The sequence below is a fragment of the Peromyscus maniculatus genome, chromosome 17 (genome assembly GCF_049852395.1).
Source record: "Peromyscus maniculatus bairdii isolate BWxNUB_F1_BW_parent chromosome 17, HU_Pman_BW_mat_3.1, whole genome shotgun sequence".
Lineage (NCBI taxonomy): Eukaryota > Metazoa > Chordata > Mammalia > Rodentia > Cricetidae > Peromyscus > Peromyscus maniculatus.
Genome location: NC_134868.1, coordinates 57,458,812 through 57,480,383, shown reverse-complemented (window position 1 = coordinate 57,480,383; position 21,572 = coordinate 57,458,812). Strand labels below are relative to the sequence as shown.

The following is a 21,572-nucleotide window of genomic DNA, read 5'->3' as shown; positions in this document are numbered from 1 at the left end:
GGGAATCTCAGGACCAGCTTAGGAGCATCTCCCCACCTTCCCAGTTCCGGAAGAATGGCATTGTTACCCTAGGCATAGAGTAGGGATGGAAAAGCCATTGGAGGCTAGCTCTGTATAAAGCCTGTGTTGATCTCTGCCTTATGGCTCCACATGAGGCAGAAGCAGGTAGATCTCTGGCTTCAAGGCCAGCCTGGTCTACAGAGTGAGTTCCAGGACAGCCAAGGATACACAGAAAAACCCTGTCTCAAAAAACAAACAAACAAAACAAAAAATGTCTATGCACACACTGGAGGGGACAGAGAAGTCATGTGTATAAATGACCCATGGTCAGTCTTCCATATTTCGGGTTTTGCATCCATGGATTCAGCCAACTGCAAAATGAACATATGTAGAAACAATTATTTCTATACTGAATATATAATAGATTTATTTTTGTCCTTAATTCCCTAATTCATACTATATAAGCATTTGCATAGCGTTTATATTGTATTTATTCTTATAAGTCATCTAGAGATGATTTAAAGGCTACAGGAAGGCATAAATATTATATATTCTAAATAAGAAGATTTGAGCTGGAGAGATGGCTCAGTGGTTAAGAGCACTGGCTGCACTTCCAGAGGACCCAGGTTCAATTCTCAGCACCCACATGTCAGCTCACAACTGTCTGTAACTCCATTCCCAAGGGGCCTGACATGCTCTTCTGGGCTCCGTGGGCATCAGGCATGAATATGTGCACTGACAAACGTGCAGACAGAATGCCCATGCACATAAGCATAAATAAATACAATAAAAATAAAAATCACGGGAGAATTTCAGTGTCTGGTATTGGTGTGGTACGGGGGCTATCACCAATCTCCAGTGATACTGTGAGACGACCGTTCATAGTGTCTGTGTCTGAGTGTGTTTCAGCCTGGGGGGGGGGTGTTTATTATGTTTGGGTGTATAGGCTCTGAGTCCCTTCCTGAAATATCAGTTCTTTGCTCTGTGGCTCTCGTTCGGAGACGGGCTGCTGTCCCTGGAAGGTGTATGAATCTGTCTGTTCTTTTCAAGGTGTGGAGGATATCTTTACAAGGACCTTGTTACATGACACTACTGATGATTGCCTTCGGCTTGTGGTGGGGCCACCTTCTGCGGATCAGACCCACTCAGAGTGTCTTCATTTCCACCTGCTTGTCCTTATCAAGCACACCCCTGGTGTCCAGGTTCCTAGTGGGCAGTGCCCGGGGTGATAAAGAAGGTAGGTAAGCAGCATGTTCTAAGTATGTGTGTAGTTCATGCTCATGGGCAGCTCACCTGCAGACTCGTGACTGGAGGCCTGTGAGGAGACATTGCAATCCTCCTTCCTAGGACTGTTCAGCTGTTGATGGCTACTCCGGTACATGTTCAGCACTTCAGGGGACCAGCCTACCGCTGGGTTCAGTTTCTCCATGCTTCCGCTCCTCTGCTGGGTTAAAGGAACACCCATTGTGTGCTCACACGCTTAGCATCCTTAGAGAGCTGGAAGGAAATCAGAGCGAGAGCAGAAGTCTCTACAGCACCGAGTATGGAGGCTGTGGGGGTGGCAGCTTGTTGCAGGGCCCGTGTTACTGCTGGTTCCTTTAGTTATGGCAGTACTAGGAGTTAACACAATTGGTGGGGAGTTTTTCTGTAAACCAGAGCGCTTTCGCATCGACAGAACTACCAGCCCTTGTCCGTGGCTTGGTTTGTCCTCTGTGTGTGAACTTTTGTCGTCTCTGAGTCACTGCTTGGTGTGGTGAGACCAGAGCAGCATGGGGCCGTCACAAGTGGCCTTACCATCAAGCTCTGCCTGCGTCTTCAGCAGCATTAACATTTTCATATGTGCTTGTTCACGGGGCAGTCGGTGTTTGCTTCGTGAAAGTAAAACGTAAGGCCAAAGTGTCGTGGGATCGTCACGTTGATGCCTCAAACACATCTGGAATAGAAGGGAAAATGTAAAAAGAAAACCAAGAAGACATGGCTACCTCCTCTGATGAGACTGAGACTGTCGTGCTGGGCACCGAGAGCTGTATGGGGCAGTGTGTCCAGCCGCTCCCCCACCTCCTGAACTCTAAACTCGGGGGCTGGAGCTCTGGAGTCCCCCTGGAGCTGTCCCAGTACACTCCCAGTATGGCCTGGGGGAAGGGGCCTCTCACTGGAAAGGGAAAACTGCCAGCTCTCCCAGGCCTGTGGGACTCATGGGACACGGGTGTGACCCTTCCTTGGCAAGTCACCTTGCTGTCACCGGTGGCCACATCTGTGCTGATCTAGCAGAGAGACCGCTATCCCTGTGACGGAGGACTGGGGGGCACAGGCTGGGAAAGTGGGGTGAGCGATGGAGTGTGAGGTGGCCTCTGACTGATGGCCTGCACATGAAGAAATCTGCTTCTAGAAAAGACGGTTGTCAGCCTCTGTCTGTGAGTCCCTCCTTCACAAGGATGTCCACTAGACCCCAGCGGGCACGATCGAACGACTGAACATAAACGAAGACGCCACGTCTGTGGAATTGGATCAGGTACGAAAAGCTTAGAAGGGACAAGAAACATTTAGATGTGTGTAGACGAGATGGGAAGCTGGACGTGTGTGTAGGAGAAGCTGTGGAAAGTGGCTGGTGGGTCTTTCCCAGACCCGGGGAAAGACTCGAGGCTTAGATTTAATGCACAGCTCTAACACCGAATGGGAAAACTGAGAAGTTTGCCCTCCTCATGTCAAAATACAGAAGCAGCATTTCCAGTCCAAGCGGATCTCGGCACTCAACGGAAAAGACATGAAGAAAGGCTTGAAGAAATAGCACGTGCCTTCTCTGTACCATGAGGTCACGTCAGGAGGTGGAGACCCTGCCGCTGCCTGGGAAATCAGCCCATGGATGCAGAAATGCAACCAGGGGTGGGACTGGTGAGGGTTTTCCACCATCCTCGTATCCCACACTATAGGATAGCAAGAACAGAGGGTCCAGAGGGGTGGGGAGCGTGCCAGGGAGACAGCAGGAGCAGGGGATTTACAGGCTGGACCACTGGGGACTGCTTGAAAAGGAGTTGTCTTCGTTTCATTTTAAAGGTCACAGAGGTCACACCAGAACTGTAGACAAGGTCAAAGGACATGCCACTGTGGTACGTGTGTTCGGGAGGCTGATACTCTGAGGGATGTAGACTCTGGCAAGAAGTTTATAATTTAATGTGTTAGGAAGGTGGTGCACCTGCACTGTCAGGAGACATAATTAGAGAGGAGGAGTCAGTGTCTGTGATCTGGGAGTGTAGCTCAATTGGGAGAGTGCTGGCCTACACGCACGAGGACCTGGGTTCAATCCCCAGTGCGGCCTGAACCAGGCTGAGTGGACTGAGCCTGTAATCCCTGCACTCAGGAGAGAGAGGCAGGGGTATCGGAAGTTCGAGGTCCTTTTCAGCCATGCGGGCCAGCCTGGCTAAAGATCTCGTCTTCTTTTTTAAAGTTTTAATGTATAGTAGTAATAAAATATACAAGAGGTTTGGGGATAAGTCTCTCAAAAGGTGTGTGTTGTTACCCTTGAGACGGAAAAATCATACTGCAGTATTACTCAAGAGTTAGTCAGGGAATTTGTCGGTGTTCATGGGTAAAAAGGCCTGATCTATAAGATGTTATTTCTCCTTGAATTTATAAGCTCACAGCTGTTCTAATAAAGAAACCTGCCAGTGTTTTCATGGGAGTTGGCAAAAGGATTCACTAGAGGCCAAGAGGCCAGGGATGGCCCTTGAGGACTTGAGTGAGGAAAGGCTGAGAGATGGATCGGTGGGTTAGAGCGTTTGCTGCTCTAGCAGAGGACTGGGATCTGGTTCTCAGCACCTGCACAGCACCTCACAACCTTCTCTTTAGCTTCGATCCCAGGAGGTCCAGTGACCTCTTCTGGCTTCCCAGGGCACTGTGTGTACATGGTGCAAATACATACACACAGGCAAACCACTCACACACAAAAACATAAATAAATTAAAAAATATATATTGAGTGAAGAGCCCTCCAGATAACAGGACTTTCTGTGGCTGTGACAAGGTAGTGGAGCCTTGCCACAAGCATGTGTGGGACTGAACAGGTGACCCAGGTGCTGTAAGGACCGGGAGCAACTGGTGAGAACAGGTGCCCTGATGCAAAGAGAGAAGCCAGAGCCCTCCCTGACCTCTGTGAGCTCCACATGGGTCACCAGCAGCGCAGGAGGAGCAGAGCTTGAGAACTACTGAAGGAAAGAGGGTTATCCCGTGACCTTAGTGTCCAGTCCCCAAAGAAAACACTGATAGCTGTGAGCACAGTAACCTTAAGGCTTTAAAAAAATAAACATAGGCTGGGTATGGTGGCACACACCTTTAATCCCAGCACTTGGAAGGGAGAGGCAAGCAGATCTATGTGAGTTCCAGGACAGCTAGGACTGTTACACAGAGAAACCCTGTCTCAAAAAAATCAAAAATAACCAAATAACTAAACAAATGAGCATGGGCCAGGGGGAGACTTTTGCTCACTCCATAAAGTACCGGGTTTTAGTTACCCTCCCTGTTGCTATGGTCAAAGTAACCCTGACGAAAGCACCTGAGGCAGGGCAGGGATTCTCTTGGCTCACAGTTTCGGGGGAGTCCAGGCGTCAGCCTCGTGATGTGGCTGGTTGCATGGTGTCTGCTTGTTACACGGCGTCTACTTGTTGCACGGTGTCTGCGGTGAGGAAGGACGTGCAGGTGCTGTTGCTCAGTCCCCTCTGCCCTGTTCAGTGCAGGACCCAACCAGAGAAACGGCTCCGCCCACATCTGGGGTCCTTCCTGCCTCCACCTAAAGAAGAAAATCCTTCACAGGCATGCCCAGAGGCTAACCTAATCCAAGTAGTTTCCTCACGAGGGTCCCAGCAGCTTGTCCCTCGGCGGTTCTAGGTCCCATCAACGTGACAGCAATGTAAACCGTCATCGGGCTCATGGCAGGAACTTCTTTAAGTCCATGTGAATAATGACCCACGGGAAGATCACCAAGCATCCCTGGGGGAGAAGATGCCCGAGTGAACAGTGACGAAGATTCTGCTGCTTGTGAGCACCCTGGAGGGACAAGCCAGTACCCCTGTGACGCCATTTCACTTTCTACTTCTGAGCGGAGGAGGAGAGTTTTGTTTTGTTTTGAGACAGCATTTCAGAATGTAGCCCAGGCTGCCTGCAGGCTCAGTCTTCCTGCTTCAGGCTCGGTTGACATGAACTAGCATTGATGGAATGTCAGCTCTCAGGAGCTCCTGCGCTCTCAGTGGGACTGTACGTGGGCCTAACCCCTTTGGAGAATGATTTCAAAACAGAAAATTCTCTTTCTAGTTATATGCCTTTAAAAGGCCTTGTAATTACTTCCAATAACAAAAAAAAAATGACTAATAATGCAAGTGTTCAGTAATAGAACAGATAATGCCATCGGTGGCATAATCATCGGCATACTACGAAACTGATGTGAGCCAATCTCAGGAGTAGAGGAGAAACCGATGTGAGCTAATGTCAGGAGTAGAGGAGAAACGGAGATGCAGAACATGTCTGCTGATACAATGTAAAGTCTGGAGACATGACCTTTTACACTTGCCCCCTAAAGAGACATCTGAATGATAAACCTGAGTGCGGCGGGTGATGGCCCTTCAGAGAGGGGAGGGCGTGGACACCAGCAACCGCTTGGAAGCTGGCGGCAGCAGACGCCACCGCATGTCACGTGGCGCTCTGCTTTTCTCCATGCACACACGGGGTTTTGCAATGGCCTGTAGGGACACGAGGTGACCGCCAGGGTGGAAATGCAATCCGCAGTTCTGCTTTACTGTGTGTGTAGGAGGAGTCTCTTTCCGCGGGAGAGCATGCCAGGGGAGGGGAAGGGAGTGGGGTTTGCTCTGGTGGTGTGCAGAATGTGGAGCCTGTCACCAGGAGGGCTGAGACTGGCTTGTTAGGGGCCGGGGGTAAAGGCAGCTCGTATCTCCATTTTCCAAGCACGCCATCTTGTTTGCCACAGTTTGGTCTTTTGTTTGTTTGTTTGTTTGTTTGTTTTTTCAAGACAGGGTTTCTCTGTGTAGCTTTGGAGCCTGTCCTGGAACTCGCTTTGTAGACCAAACTGGCCTTGAACTCACAGAGATCCGCCTGCCTCTGCCTCCCGAGTGCTGGGATTAAAGGCGTGCGCCACCACCGCTGCCACGGTGTCTTTTAATTATGGCATTTTGCTATAATTATGTTACTAGCAATAGAAATAAACTATTTTGGTGATTTTCTTTATAAAATGTTTTATGGGCAATGGTGTACACGTGTAGTTCCAGCTACTTGACAGACTGAGGCAGGAGGATTACTTGAGCTTAAGAGCCAGCCTGGGCAACACAGTAAAACCTGCCCACCCCATCTCAAGCAAAACTAATAAAAAAAAATTTTCTTTGAGCGCAAACCTTGATTTTAAAGTTTATAAACCTGTTGAAGTTGGTCTCGAGATAGACATTGTTCTATTGCTCAGGATGGCCCCAAACTCTTGTGCTAAAGGGTCCTTCTGCCTCAGCCTGGTAGTAGTCAGGACTACAAGTGTGCCCCACCTGCTGCTCCAAAGAGATTTGAAAGTCGTTTTTATTTAAATGATGAAGGTTATTTGAATTATTTTGAAAATATGTCAAGTCCCGTGATTTTTTTTCTTTTAATTTTACTATTGTGCGTGTCTGTGAGCATGTGCGTGGCATGCCTGTGGAGCCCAGACGACAACACTGTGGAGTCAGCTCCCCTTCCACATTGCCGCGGGTTCTGGAGGTCGGATTCGGGTTGACAGGCATGTGCCGCGGTCGCCCGGGGCCTGGGTTTTGACGGGGGCTCTTGAGTCTCTGAGCCTCTGTTCTGAGTAGCCGTCTCCCCAGCAGGCGACATTGATTACAGCACGGTGCTGCTTGGCATGCTGGTGATGCAGGATGTGCAGTTGGGGCTGTTCATCGCCGTCATGCCCACGCTCATACAGGCAGGAGCCAGCACGTCGTCCAGGTCAGTGTCCGTACACTGTGTTTGCTTGTTTGACTCACAGTCACTTGTTCATAAAAATGCTACACAAGGCCGGGCGGTGGTGGCGCACGCCTTTACCCTAGCACTTGGGAGGCAGAGGCAGGCGGATCTCTGTGAGTTCGAGGCTAGCCTGGGCTACCAAGTGAGTCCCAGGAAAGGCACAAAGCTACACAGAGAAACCCTGTCTCGGGGGAAAAAAAAAAAAGATTATTTATGGACTTTAAAGAAATATATTTGGAGGTGAATGCCATCTCTCTTCTCCCCAGCGTTGTCATGGAAGCACTGCGGATACTCTTTCTGATTGGACAGATTCTCTTCTCGCTGGCTGCTGTCTTTCTCTTGTGTCTCATCATAAAGACTTACCTCATAGGACCGTATTACCGGAAGCTGCACGTGGAAAGCAAAGGGAACAAGGAAATCCTCATCCTGGGAGTGTCGGCGTTCATCTTTCTCATGTTGACGGTAATCCTCCAGTATCTGTGGTGTGTATGGCCCGGTGTGCAGCCGGTCTCGCCGAAGCCTGTGATGACTCCACCTTCTCACCGGAGAAGTGGCTAAAACATTCAAGTTAGGAGTGTTGACTCCAGACACGGTTTATCCTGCCGTGGCTAAGCCTATCTGATCGTTACCAGGCACTTTGTGAAAATATGATTCGTGAGTGCTGCATTTATTTTGTATTTCCAGACAGGATTTGCATTTTAAAAAACAAGTATGTGTTCATGAAAAGGCACATAAGCACATTTACTATCTTAAGCTTCACATTCAAAATAGCGGATCAAGTTAAAAGCACTTTTTATTCTTTCTGGTGCGGATGAGCTGGTTAGCGGTATGACTTCTGTGGCCATAAAGGGGATTTTAAAAACAGATCCATGTGTGTGTTTGAAAGAGGGGTGTAAGAGAATTTAGAGGGAGCAAAGGGAGGGGAAACAATATAATTTTAAAAAGTACAGGAGATAAAAACAGACAAACCAGACTTGTGTTAGAAAGTAGACTTCTCCCAAGGGTGGGGAAAGGCCCAGAGACGCCCTGAGCAGCCTAACTAGTAACGGCGGCGTTCCCACACATGTCCACCGTGGTCCCGCTCAGCGGCCATGCCTCCGCATTTATCCCGGGAAAATGAAGGTGCGTGTTCACTCCAACTCATGGATGTCCATAGCACCCTGGATTGTGATAACCAAATCCGGTGCATTTGTCCTTCAAGGTGAGTGGTAAGGAACTGTGGTGTATCAGGCCGGGAAGAAGGTTCTGTTGTTAAAGTGTTTGCCTTGAAAGCACGAGGCCCTGAGCGTGGATCCCAGCAACCCACTCAGAAAGCCGGGCAATGACAAGGTCCTGTAATCCATGAGTGCGAAGGTGCTGTGGGCGGGAACAGAAGCATCCCTGGGCCTTGCTTGCCGCACAGTCTAGCTGGATAGGTAAGCCCCAAAAATAAATACTTAAAAAATACAAGAGAGAGAGGGAGTGTGATTGAGTGAGGCCGCCGATGTTGACCTCTGGCCTCCATAAGTGCATATGTACACACATCAACACACACACACTAAATAAATAAGCAGAAACTGTGGCATATCTGCTGCCCTACCGTAAAACGGCTAGTCCGCGCAAAGCTCAGGGAGCCCTGCAGAGTGGAAGCCGTTCTTCAAAGGCTGTGTATGGCTGAGTGAATCCGTTTGTATAGTACTTATTAAATAGCCATTTCAGAAAGTGAGGAAGGAAGTGAGCACTAGGGCTTGGAAAAGGCTGGCAGGTAGCCCGGCCAAGCCACTGGGTTAGACGGGACACTGCCCTGGGAACCTAAGGGCTCCTCTTCAAACTGTCTGTCTTGAGATTAACGGTTCAGTCTTAAGAAGTAAACTAGCAAACGCTTTCTTTATGTATGGCATTATTTTATAACCTCTGGGAAGCGCAACATTTGCTTCTGCTCATGATGGCTGAAATTAATCCAAGAAAGTTACTTATTTAAGAATTTCCCCTGCTTTATCTATTCCAGAGTGGTTTGTTTTTGAAAGTAACCTCCAGCAAGGTTGTCTTGTCTGTGGAGGTCCGTGTCGCCCTCCCCAGGGATGTAGCAGCCAGAGTGACTCTTGGTCGGCACCTGGCTTCTCCCTCTGTTCGCTCGGCAGTGTTGGTTGGGCGCCTGCCGTCAGGCTCCAGGTGTGTGACAGGGGTGCCGGCCTCTGCACATCAGATGTCGGTACCGTGCTTGTCGCTGACGCTCCGGCTAGGGTGGTGTGAGAGAGTCCATTTGCTCTTCCCCAGGCTCTCGCCCCTGGATTTCATTTCTGAGGAGGTGGAATGGCTGGGTTGGAACACACATCTGGTCACCTTCACTGCTGCTCCGGTTTGCCCCAAGTCTCGTCTGTGACATGGAGATTGCTGGGGGCCCAGTTCTTCCACACCCTCCACACACTTGCTGTTGTCTTCTGTGTCATGTGTTTGCACACACATACACAGTGGGTTCTGATTCCCATTTCCTTGGGGCTGCTGAAGTCAGCTGTCCTTTTAAGAGATTCAAGCAAGACACCTGGGAGCCACTCTGGGACGCACCTTAATGTGGTCTGGTTGTTTCTCTATGGGATTGGTAATTTTCTTATTCATTTGTAGGCTTTTTTTTTTTTAAAGATTTATTTATTTATTATGTATACAGCATGTATGACTGCAGGCCAGAAGAGGGCACCAGATCTCATTTCAGATGGTTGTGAGCCACCATGTGGTTGCTGGGAATTGAACTCAGGACCTCTGGAAGAGCAGCAGTCAGTGCTCTTAACCTCTGAGCCATCTCTCCAGCCCCCTCATTTGTAGGCTTTAAAAAATACTTTTGACAAGTTTTTTTTTGTCTCATTAAAAAAGCAGCTATGAAATTTATTTAGCATAACCATCACCATTTTAACCATCTTCCTGTGTGATTTGGTGGTTCCCAGCATGCTAACACTGCTGTGCCGCTGTCACCACTGACGAGTGGGAGAGCCCCCCACTACTCTCCCCTCTTCACCCCTTCCCCATAAGCACTGGTCTGTTGTCCACCACTGTGGACTTGGTGCTTCTTCCTGGCATTTCCATCTAAATTTGATCAGACACCATGTGGCTGTTATCATCTGGCTTCTTCCAGTCCGCGGCCTTCAGGTCCCCATGTAGAATGTGCCAGCACTTCGGTCCATATGGTTACATCGTGCTCTGTGTCACATCCATTCTTGCCAGTGTCTTCCTGGCCCTGGCTTGCTCTGAATGGCCATTTTTAATAAACTGAGGTTCTTAATTTCAATATACTCCAATAAGCGTTTTCTTTCTGGTTAGCACTTGCCATATTCTGTATAAATGTGTGATGCTCTGGGTTCGTGAGGATGTTCTGTGGTGTCTTCTGCAAGTATCTCACTCCACTTTTCTCGTTTAGATCTACAGTCCACCTGGGGTGTGAATTGTAGAAAAGAATCTTTGCCCATTGCTTTGTAGTATAGCCTTGTCAGAATCCAAGTAGCTGTGTTGTGCATTTGTATGTTTAAATTAGTTCTTGTACCTGTTGTATGAGGTATACGTGCACATGTGCACTTTTGTAAATACATGTGGATAATGTATATATATGTATATGCATATATATATATATATTTGTGTGTATATCTATCTAGTGGGTTGATGTGTATATGTGTCTTTGCGTGTGTGTGTGTGTGTGTGTGTGTGTGTGTGTGTGTGTGTGTGTGTATGTGTGTGTGTATGAATGCATGGGTTGGGGGTGTTATTTTGATTCACTACTGCTTTGCATTTAATCTGTGCTTGCTCTCACACTGTTTTGTAGCTTGACATCCGGGATCATTCTGGCCCAAATTTGGTTCTGTGTCAGGATCATCATAAGTTTTATTTGCGATTTCTCCAACTTCCTCACAAGTTTTCAGGTCTAGCCTTTCATTTCTCATGCCTGCGTAAGTCTCACCAGCATCCCTAAGTCCGTCGGTCCCTTCAGGGGGTAGTGACACCTTCCTGGTGCAGAGCGTCTGCCTCCTCGCTGTTGGCTCCTTCTGGCACCTCGGTGGCGTCTCGTGTTGGCTATGACGGTCCTGCCATTTTGTGGCATCTGTGTCTTGTTGTTTGGTGGTGGTTTTGGTGTCATTGTAAGTGGTACTTCTTTTTTTAAGTGTTTCGTGTTGGACTGTTGTTATTTTCTATAGTTCCGTCTGACCTGGCTCACTTCTTCATGCTTCTCATCCATCCTCTCTGTCCTGATGGGAGCTTCCTCTGTGCCCTGACAGTGTGGTTGCCTGTGGTGGCTGTCTGTCTTCTCTGTGAGGTTTGGGGTCAGTAACAGGAATAGTTTTAGTGGCAAAGACTGGCTCTGTCCTGATGTAGATTAAAAAATGTATTACAGCTATTCAGAATCAAGGTTGGCGGGCTGGAGAGATGGCTCAGGGCTGCTCTCCTAGAGGACCAGGATTGAGCTCCCAGCACCCACATGGCACCTCACAGCTGTCTGTAACAGTTCCAGAGGATCTGACACCTTCACACAGAAATACATGCAGGCAAAACACCAATGCACATAAAATAAAATAAAAAGTCTTAAAAATTAAAATAAAGGTTGGAAAATATAAAAATAGCACAGCGATCTACATGAGTGACTGTTTAAAATATTAATTTTTTTTCTCTCTCCAAGTATGATTAGCTCAACCAATGTTAGTCTCTGGTGTATGGGCTCTCTGGCCACTCCTAGGCTCCACTGGGGCCGCATATAGGAACCTGCATCTCTGGGGTGGTGCTTGGGTCCTAGGCATTGTTGCTGTCCACTGTGGTTCTTCTGTCGGGTTGAGGAGTGTCAGGCTGTGAGCACCCTTAAGTATATCAGACTGGGCAGTACCGTGTGTTCCCGAATGAAGCTGATTCCTCATCCCCAGGTCACAGAGCTGCTGGACGTCTCCATGGAGCTCGGCTGCTTCCTGGCTGGAGCACTGGTCTCTTCCCAAGGGCACATGGTCACAGAGGAAATCATGACTTACATCGAGCCTATCCGTGACTTCTTGGCCATCATCTTCTTCGCATCCATAGGTACTCCCTGCAGGGCTGCCATGCCTTTGATAAGCATGTGAGATTCGTCTGTAATGTCTGTATGTAAATATGCTTTTCTGCAGTCTGAGGAAAAGACATTTTAAAAAAGGGAAAATGGGGAGGGAAAAAAAAAAAGGACAAGAATTAGCTGGTTGCTTGTCAGGTTTCATCAGTGCCCTGGTGAGGATGTGTATAGCCATTTCAGGTGACCTTCAGGGGCCTAAGCTTCGTCCTCAGGTCCCAGTGCCAGGTTCCTAAGGATGCCATGCAACTGTGGGAATTCAGTGGGTCTCATCCTGGAGGCGGGGACAGCAGATAGAGTCCTACTGCACCCTGGTCCCCTCCTCTCTGCTTTATTGTTGGATGTTCCTGTGGTTTGCTGTGGTCTGCAGATGGAGTGCAGTCCCCCAGGGTGTGGAAAACTAGTCCTGTAGCTGCGAGTTTTCCTGTGTCCCGCCCGGTCCCGCAGCTGCTCAGACCCAAGTAAACACACAGAGGCTTATATCAATTATGAATTGCATGGCCCTGGCCTATGGCTCAAGCTTCTTGCCAGCAAGCTCTTACAACTAAACTCAGCCCATTTCTATTAATCTGTATGTCACCACGTGTTCTGTGGCTTTACCTGTGTGCCATTACATGCTGCTCCCTGGACGGTGGGATGGCGGCGTCTCTCTGCCTCTCCTTTCTCCTCCTCTCTTGGATTTTCCCGCCTGGATCCATCCTGCCCTGCCATAGGCCAGTGCAGCTCCGTTTATCAACCAATCGCATATTCACACAACACATATTCACAGCGTATAGAAAGACATCCCATAACATAGTCCTGAGATTCATGTAGAAATACAAAAGGCTGGTGGGCCTGGCCCGCTGGTGGGCACTGGCGGCAATAAATAAATAAATAAATAAATAAATAAATAAATAAATAAATAAATAAATAAATAAAAGAAATACAAAAGTCTGTCCATAGCTCTGTCCATCTTGGAGAGGTTCACAGTGGGGAGGCCCTTGGGCACAAGACATCAGCCATTTGTAGTGACCCACACAGACCACGACCCATCTCTCGCCTCGTTTCTGTACCCCAGCTTCAACCCTCTGACACCCACGGAGCATGTTGACATCTTGCTAGTTCTGACTCTTCTGTTCCCACTTGATGGTCCACCTCCATTGAGGCGAGCTCCAAGCTTTATATGGCACATTTTCATATTCCCCCAGGCCACCTGGCTAATGTGTGCTCCCCCTCCATATCTTGTCATCTGCAATCATTGAATATCCATATTTTTGTCTGTTTGTTTGAGACAGAGTCTCTTTATGTAGACCTGGCTGTCCTGGAACACAATCTGTAGACCAGACTGGCCTTGAACTTATGGAGATCCTGCCTGCCTCTGCCTCTTGAGTGCTAGGTTCAAAGGCGTGGAGTAAAAGTGAGAATCTAAATTTTGGAGTAGTTCTTGTTTTGTTTTGTTTTGTTTTAAGATTTGCTTTATTTTTAACTAAATGTATGTGTCTGTGTGGGTATCTGCACATAAGTGCAGGTGCTCTTGAGTCCAGAGATGTCAGATACCCCCAAGTCTGGAGTTGGCTGTGAGCCACCCAGTGTGGGTGCTGGTAACCAAACTTGGGTCCTCTGCAAGAACACTACATGCTCTTAACTGCTGCGCCATCTCTCCAGCCTCAGAGCAGGTCTGTTTACACCCGGAGTTCTGCCAGCATAGTATTTGAACAGAAACATCTGCTCCCTGATCTTTAGATTCCATGTGTGTTTGCTTGGGGAAATTCAAGCTTAGTTCTGAAGAAACCTGCATACAGCCATCCGTCTAATCTCCAGTCAGTGGGTCTCTGAGAAGAGACTGCACTCGAAGAGCGTGAGGAGCAAGGAGCAGTTTGCGGCCCATAGCGAGGAAGGGCCTTCTGTGTGGAAGGAAGACACCAGGCTCATGGGGAGAGAGGAGCTGTTGTGAGGCTGGAGGCTTCGTGACCCGGGGTTGTGTGGGCAGCACAGTGCTGGAGATATGGCACCAGATTTTGTAGCCCATATTCTGACCGGTGACAAGGGTTAGTCCATGTTGCAACTTAGTCTGTCCCCTGTTTTAGAAATGCAGTTTTACTAGGACACAGCTGTTATATCAGTGGCTCGCTTCGGATGTTAGGACTAAAGACCCCAGACCAGGTCCCTCAAACAACAGATTTCTCTCATGCCTCCCAAGTGTCTTGACTAGAAAGAAAATGTTCACGGACTCCCTCATACTGGACACAGCCCTGTGAGACGGGGTCACCCCTGTGTCATCACAGCTCGGTTACCTCCTGCAGACTCTGACTCCAGATGGCCCTGTGGAGAAAGCTGCAGCGGGGTCTGGAGAGCCCAGTGAAGTCCATAGTCGGTGGCAGCGGCAGAGCTGGATCCAGGGCCTGTGGTGTTCTCTCTGGAGAAGAGCGGCTGCTGCCGCACACTGCCAGCCATCCTCATCTGGGTCTGTGAACAGTGCAAACCGCTTGGTCCGGTTTTGAGTATTACATACACACACACACACCACCTCCCCTCAGATTATGAAGATTCTGAGGGGCGGGGCCTAGCAGTTGGACTTTACACACCTAATGGGATCTGGCTTGGGGGAATCTTGCAGACCTTACACCTGAGGCCTAGCCCTCGGCCTAATGACCACGAGGATGACCATGCACTTCTCAGGACATATTTCATCCACCTGCCTCTCCAGCCCAGACTAGAGGAAGCAAGTACAATGAGACCAAGAGACCGCCTGGGGCCAGTGGTGGAGCCTGCAGAGTTCGCCGTACGCTGAGAGCATGTGGTGTTCACCATGAGAGCAAAGGACAGCGGCTTCACGACTGACGCCTCGCTCCTCTGTCCTCCTGTCACGGATGCTTGTGGCAAAGCTGTGGAGATGCAGATTCTCTGTCTCACCTTTGCCGTGCCCTCACCACTGGTTTTAGTGGATTCTGTGTCCCAGTTGGGCAAGAAAGCAATGCCATCCACAAAGCAGAAGGGCTCTGGGTAGGCTTAGGTATCTGGAAGGCGTTTCCCGCCTACAGCCCAGGTGCAGAAACCCTCTGTGTGCATGGGCTAAACAAATGTCATCATTGCAGGAGAGCGTCATAACTAGGGTAGGAAGCACGGTATTTCCTGGGAGGAGGAGGAGGGACTCCTGGGAAAGCCTGGGGATGGGAGAGGTCAAACCAATGCCTGGCACAGGCCATTCCATGGGAGAGGTGTGGGTCAGTTGGGATTTGTCCACAGCGCAGCCCGACCTCCTGTCTATTGAAAAGAGAGGTCTTCCTGGGTGGCATGCAGGCGGGAATCTAGGAAGACAGAGAGCTTAAGTGCCCCAGTGTATGGGTTCTGCCTGTCCCGTGTGGGCTGGGTCTGGGGACTCTCCACCAGCTGTGGTTGCTGTGGGACAGGATGAGTATTACCGTACCACGCACAGCTTTTGGACTTAGTTATACCTATGTGGATGGGCTCTGACCAAAAACATCTAAACCATGGCCTTACCAAGGAGGTCTGTGTGGGTTGGTGGTACAGGTCTTGAGTGTCCAGGGCTGGACATGAGGAGGCTCCAGGGGCCTGTCGTGGGCCTAACAGGACATGAGGAACATTCGGGAATGTGGTGGGAAGAGGCAGGGGGACCAGTCATAGTTTAGGGTAGCAGTCTGATCTCTAGGCATGAGCTCTGAGAACAGATCTTTAAAAGGGGAGAGAGCCCCCAAAGGACCTTGGATCTACAGCTGGAGAGGCTGGAGGGTCAGGTGGATACATACCAGAGTCCAAACCACTTTGAGGAAGCATCTCCGTGTCTCAGGAAGAGGAAACTGTCTAGGAAAGAAAGGGAGCAGTCTTACGTTTGTGTTTGTGGGTAAAACAGAAACATGGTCTGCAAGAGCTGAGGCCACAGAGTCTGTTGAGTGGTTGACTCCGGGGCCAGGAACCTCTGATGGGAAGACAATCTCCAGGTGCCGGTGTTTTCCTGAGAAGATGACAAAGCTTTGAGTGGGCAGAGACGCTTCCACTTATAGCCACCTGTCCTTTTCTGGAGGAACAAAGGACAATGAGAAGGGCCTAGGGCCAGGCATGCCCCATGGTGAGAGATGACAAAGACCGTGTGTAGATGTGGAACATTTCCACCTCTCCTGTGGCTGCTGTGCACACACAAGCTGTGTGTGCCCAGGTCCCGGGTCGGCAAGGAGTGCTGGGTCCTGTGCCTCCTGGGGATTTCGCTGCATTCTCTGCAGGTGTGGCCTCATGGAGGAGGACTGCCATACCTCTCTCTTTCCCTAGGAGAGGGCGAGGGTTTTGCCGAAACCTTCAAAAGGACTTGGGTTTTAGTTTAGTTCTTCTGTAAGAACAAGTTTAATTAGTGTGCTAGAGTTGTAGATCTGCAGTGGAGAGGTAGCGGAGCCTGTTCTGAGGGGTCTTGTCTCTCTGTCTCCACAGGGCTCCATGTGTTCCCCACCTTTGTGATCTATGAGTTGACCGTGCTGGTATTCCTCACCCTGTCTGTGGTCGTCATGAAGGTATGAGGCTGTCTCCTAGCACTCAGAGCTGGTGAGGTCCACACTGCTCCATTACTCATTACACAGCACAGCACTTCCCATTGGCCCTTGTTTCCAGCCAGCTACTGCATAAGTCCCACAGAATCCCGATGACACTTGTGTCTCCAAATGCCACCGTGTGGAGACCCTCCCGATCTACGCCCTGGGCAGATCCAAGGAGGCAGGTCTGGCCCAGCGGTTTGGATGTTAGGATGACGTTTCAGAATTGGGGTGCGGGGGATTAGCAGAAGCCAGGCTGGGGAGCATCTTTCTAGGTCTGCAGGCTTGTGGTGGATAAGTCTGAGGAGCTGCCAGCGCCTCCTTCCTGATGGAGGTGTGCTTCAGCATACAGGAAACCCGGTGGGCACTCCCAGATGTCCATCCTCATGGCCGCAGTTACGGTGTGACCTGTACTGGTGGCTAAGCCACAGTGTGATGGCCCATTTGGCAACATCTGGCGAGTCGCTAGTGCCGAGCTGCCTGCTGGGTCCAGGCTGCTCACCAGAGAGCACCTCATGTATGGAATGCACCTCTGTCTTGAGCACTGAATATTAAATGCCGTTGACTTGATTTCCTGGGGGAAGGCTCGCTTTCTGTCAATGAATCCGAACTTCTTCCTTTGCCTTCCTGTCCTAAATGGATTCCGGATGGTTTCTGTTTATCTGGTGCCTTCTGGCTATTTGACAGGCCTCTGCATGCGCTTCTCTGCTTGATTTGGACCAGAAGCTTTTTTTTTTTTTTTCTTTCCATCTCGATTCTGTATTATGAGAGTAACTTCGTCTGGCCTTTGGTCATGAATAGTGATGTGATAAACTGTTCTCACAGTTTGTATTGGCAGTGCTGGTCTTGTCTCTCATCCTGCCGAGGAGCAGCCAGTACATCAAGTGGATTGTATCAGCAGGGCTGGCACAGGTCAGCGAGTTCTCCTTTGTTCTGGGGAGCCGAGCACGGAGAGCGGGCATCATCTCGAGAGAGGTGAGAAGAGTCTATGACTCGACAGGCATGACAGCCCTGTGGAGTTGCACATTGAATGCTTCAGTGCAAGCATCTCTGGGAAAGAGTGAACACTCCCCAGGTCCCACTGTACCTGACTTGGGAGTCCGGGCACACCGGGCCTTGGGGAGAGCAGCGTGCTCTCAGTGGACACTGAGCTGGCCTGGAGGGAAGCTGTGATGGGGGCCATGGAAGCTGGCCCTGAGCTGGCCTGGAGGGAAGCTGTGATGGGGGCCATGGAAGCTGGCCCTGAGCTGGCCTGGAGGGAAGCTGTGATGGGGGCCATGGAAGCTGGCACTGAGCTGGCCTGGAGGGAAGCTGTGATGGGGGCCATGGAAGCTGGCCCTGGCTGCTTCCTTCTCATTTAAGGTGTTAAACTTCTTAGGTGAAAAGAGCTAGTTAATCCTGCCGTTGTCTTTTATGCCTGATCTTAGCCAAAAGGCCAGGAAGTGATGCCGCTGTCTTTTACAGTAATTATAATTCGCAGGCTGAGAAGTGAAAGGTGGGCTGTTCTCTTGAACCAACAATAGACGCCCCCAGGGAAGCCCAGGGAAGCCCGCAGAGCATCTTCAGTTCAGTGGTGGTCTCTCTGTGGGAGGAGTGGGAGGAGGTGGCGGTGTAAGGGACACAGTCAAAGCACCGTGGAGTAGAGTCCTTTCTAATGAGAGAATGAGGGTCACTGGACCCGATGCACAGCTGCATCATGGGAAAAGCATAGATCCAGTTTGAGTCCCTCTGACGTGTGTGGGGCCCTGGAGGGGTCACTTCGGGCCAGCAGAGAAACCAGGCTGCTACCCTGGAATTTATCAGAACCCACCGCGGCTTTCCATCAGTGGTCAAATCCCAGTTCTTCCCACTGCAGATGTCCTCTCCCCTGGGGCACTCTGTCTTTCTTTAAAGATGGCTGAGCTCTGGGTGACAGTGTACCTCCTGACCCTCGGGGAGAGCACGTCCTCAGCATGTGGTCCTCTGCATGTGGCATTCAGTGCGCTCCCTGAAGCTACAGAACTTCCTGACACTCACAGTGACACGTGGCGGCTGTACGCTCGACCTCCCGGAACTCCTGTGACCGTGCCCGTGTGTTACAGGTGTACCCGGAACTCCTGTGACTGTGCCCCTGTGTTACAGGTGTACCGGAACTCCTGTGACCGTGCCCGTGTGTTACAGGTGTACCCGGAACTCCTGTGACTGTGCCCGTGTGTTACAGGTGTACCGGAACTCCTGTGACTGTGCCCCTGTGTTACAGGTGTACCCGGAACTCCTGTGACTGTGCCCCTGTGTTACAGGTGTACCCGGAACTCCTGTGACTGTGCCCCTGTGTTACAGGTGTACCCGGAACTCCTGTGACTGTGCCCCTGTGTTACAGGTGTACCGGAACTCCTGTGACTGTGCCCCTGTGTTACAGGTGTACCCGGAACTCCTGTGACTGTTCCCCTGTGTTACAGGTGTACCCGGAACTCCTGTGACTGTGCCCCTGTGTTACAGGTGTACCCGGAACTCCTGTGACTGTGCCCATGTGTTACAGGTGTACCGGAACTCTTGTGACTGTGCCCCTGTGTTACAGGTGTACCCGGAACTCTTGTGACTGTGCCCCTGTGTTACAGGTGTACCCGGAACTCTTGTGACTGTGCCCGTGTGTTACAGGAACTCCTGTGACTGTGCCCCTGTGTTACAGGTGTACCCGGAACTCCTGTGACTGTGCCCGTGTGTTACAGGAACTCCTGTGACTGTGCCCATGTGTTACAGGTGTACCTGGAACTCCTGTGACTGTGCCCCTGTGTTACAGGTGTACCCGGAACTCTTGTGACTGCCCTGTGTTACAGGTGTACCGGAACTCCTGTGACTGTGCCCCTGTGTTACAGGTATACCCGGAACTCCTGTGACTGTGCCCATGTGTTACAGGTGTACCGGAACTCCTGTGACTGTGCCCCTGTGTTACAGGTGTACCCGGAACTCCTGTGACTGTGCCCCTGTGTTACAGGTGTACCCGGAACTCCTGTGACTGTTCCCCTGTGTTACAGGTGTACCCGGAACTCCTGTGACTGTGCCCCTGTGTTACAGGTGTACCCGGAACTCCTGTGACTGTGCCCATGTGTTACAGGTGTACCGGAACTCTTGTGACTGTGCCCCTGTGTTACAGGTGTACCCGGAACTCTTGTGACTGTGCCCGTGTGTTACAGGAACTCCTGTGACTGTGCCCCTGTGTTACAGGTGTACCCGGAACTCCTGTGACTGTGCCCGTGTGTTACAGGAACTCCTGTGACTGTGCCCATGTGTTACAGGTGTACCTGGAACTCCTGTGACTGTGCCCCTGTGTTACAGGTGTACCCGGAACTCTTGTGACTGCCCTGTGTTACAGGTGTACCGGAACTCCTGTGACTGTGCCCCTGTGTTACAGGTGTACCCGGAACTCCTGTGACTGTGCCCATGTGTTACAGGTGTACCGGAACTCCTGTGACTGTGCCCCTGTGTTACAGGTGTACCCGGAACTCCTGTGACTGTGCCCCTGTGTTACAGGTGTACCTCCTCATCTTGAGTGTGACCACACTTAGCCTCCTGCTCGCTCCAGTGCTGTGGAAAGCAGCCATCACAAAGTGTGTGCCGAGACCCGAGAGGAGGTCAAGCCTCTGACAGCACCAGAGGACGACAGACTTCGGGGTGGGTCCCTTCTCAGAGTCCTGCCATGGTCTGTTGCTGCACCTTCCCGCTGACCTGCTGTCAGAGACAGAGCAACGTTGACAAGGAGGCGGTATCCTCACGTCGCTTGCATTTTCAGAAGCTCTCCTGTCATGTTTTCCAGAGTAATTTATTTGCAGTCCGTTGATTATGTACAGAGTTTTAACACTGCATTTTACAATCACCTGAACTATTTTGCCTGAATGTGCCTTTTTTTAAATGAAGATTATTAACTCCCTATTGTTAATTCATCAGCTCATGAGTTTTTGGTAAAGAAGAAAAATTAGAAAGCCTTTTTTTATTTATTGTACAATTATAATCTGTTGGTCAAATATTTGTTATTAAACATAATGGTGATATGAGATTTTAATTTTATTTTTGAGCTTAGAAGCTTACTTTTAATCTTTAAAGACTTGCTGTCTTCTTGCCCCTTGTAACTATTTTAAATAAAACATTTTCATGTTGATTTTTATTAGTTTTAGTTTAAAAATATTTGACTCTGAATCATAAGCATATGCATTCTTAAATAAAGACCATTTATGATCAGGGCATAATTATTTGAAACTTACTGACAATCTCATTTTTTTTAAGTTAGATTTTTGTGTTGAACTAATCATTGCATAAACCCTAGCCAATGTTATTTTTTTTTTAATTTTAGATTTGCTTATGTGTATGAGTGTTTGCTGCATGTATGTATGTATATTTACATGAATGTATGTGCACCATGTGTGTTCCTGATGCATGAGGAAGTCAGAAGAAGGGGGTTAGATACCATGGACCTAGAGTTATGGATGGTTGTGAGCCACTGTGTGGGTTCTGAGAATAGAACCGGAGTCCTCTACAAGAGCGACAAGTGCTCTAACTACTGAGCCACCTCTCCAGCCCCATCAGACTTTTTTTTTTTATAGGATCATTCATGCGTCATCATTTAGTTCTCAAAGACCAAATGAATGTGTTTAAAAAATGTTTAAGTTCTAACTTTGGAATTTAACTGGTATGTTTTAGTTATTAAGTGCCCTAGAAATGAAGACCTGGCCCCTGCCAGAGTTTCCCTGGGGGGCATATTCAGTCTCTCCAGGACTGTAACACAGGCCTGTGGCCGGATAATCTCAGGAACTGGACTGTAGTCTCTTAGTTTTGGATGCTGGGAAGCACAGGGTCAAGGGAAGGAAGGCTCCATCCCTCGCCTCTGGGAGGGTGCCCTGGGGCTGAGTGCTGCAGAGGGGATTTCCAGGAGGGAAGAGTGGCAGAGCAAGAGCCCACTCCCAGGAGCTTGCTTATATCGTAATTAATCCATCTATGACAGTGGGTCCTCCCTGATTTAAACTTTCCTGGGCCCCAGCACTGTATTGG

General features: G+C 49.6%; 1 protein-coding gene across 3 annotated transcripts in view; it reads left to right on the top strand.

Annotated features, from left to right (window-relative positions):
- The window catches only part of Slc9d1 (solute carrier family 9 member D1), a 40,988-nt gene extending 20,303 nt beyond the window's left edge, over nucleotides 1-20,685 (top strand). For 2 of the 3 annotated variants that reach the window (XM_006981292.4, XM_076553701.1), the window contains exons 8-14: nucleotides 1,051-1,237; nucleotides 6,851-6,968; nucleotides 7,253-7,448; nucleotides 11,861-12,011; nucleotides 16,453-16,532; nucleotides 17,376-17,525; nucleotides 20,061-20,685. In XM_006981292.4, the coding sequence (XP_006981354.1) occupies nucleotides 1,051-1,237; nucleotides 6,851-6,968; nucleotides 7,253-7,448; nucleotides 11,861-12,011; nucleotides 16,453-16,532; nucleotides 17,376-17,525; nucleotides 20,061-20,174 (996 nt within the window). In that variant the 3' untranslated portion in view covers nucleotides 20,175-20,685. Of the gene's footprint in view, nucleotides 1-1,050; nucleotides 1,238-6,847; nucleotides 6,969-7,252; nucleotides 7,449-11,860; nucleotides 12,012-16,452; nucleotides 16,533-17,375; nucleotides 17,526-20,060 lie in introns of all 3 variants that reach the window. The other variant, XM_042262976.2, reaches the window with a different exon arrangement.
- The last annotated feature ends 887 nt before the right edge of the window (nucleotides 20,686-21,572 follow it).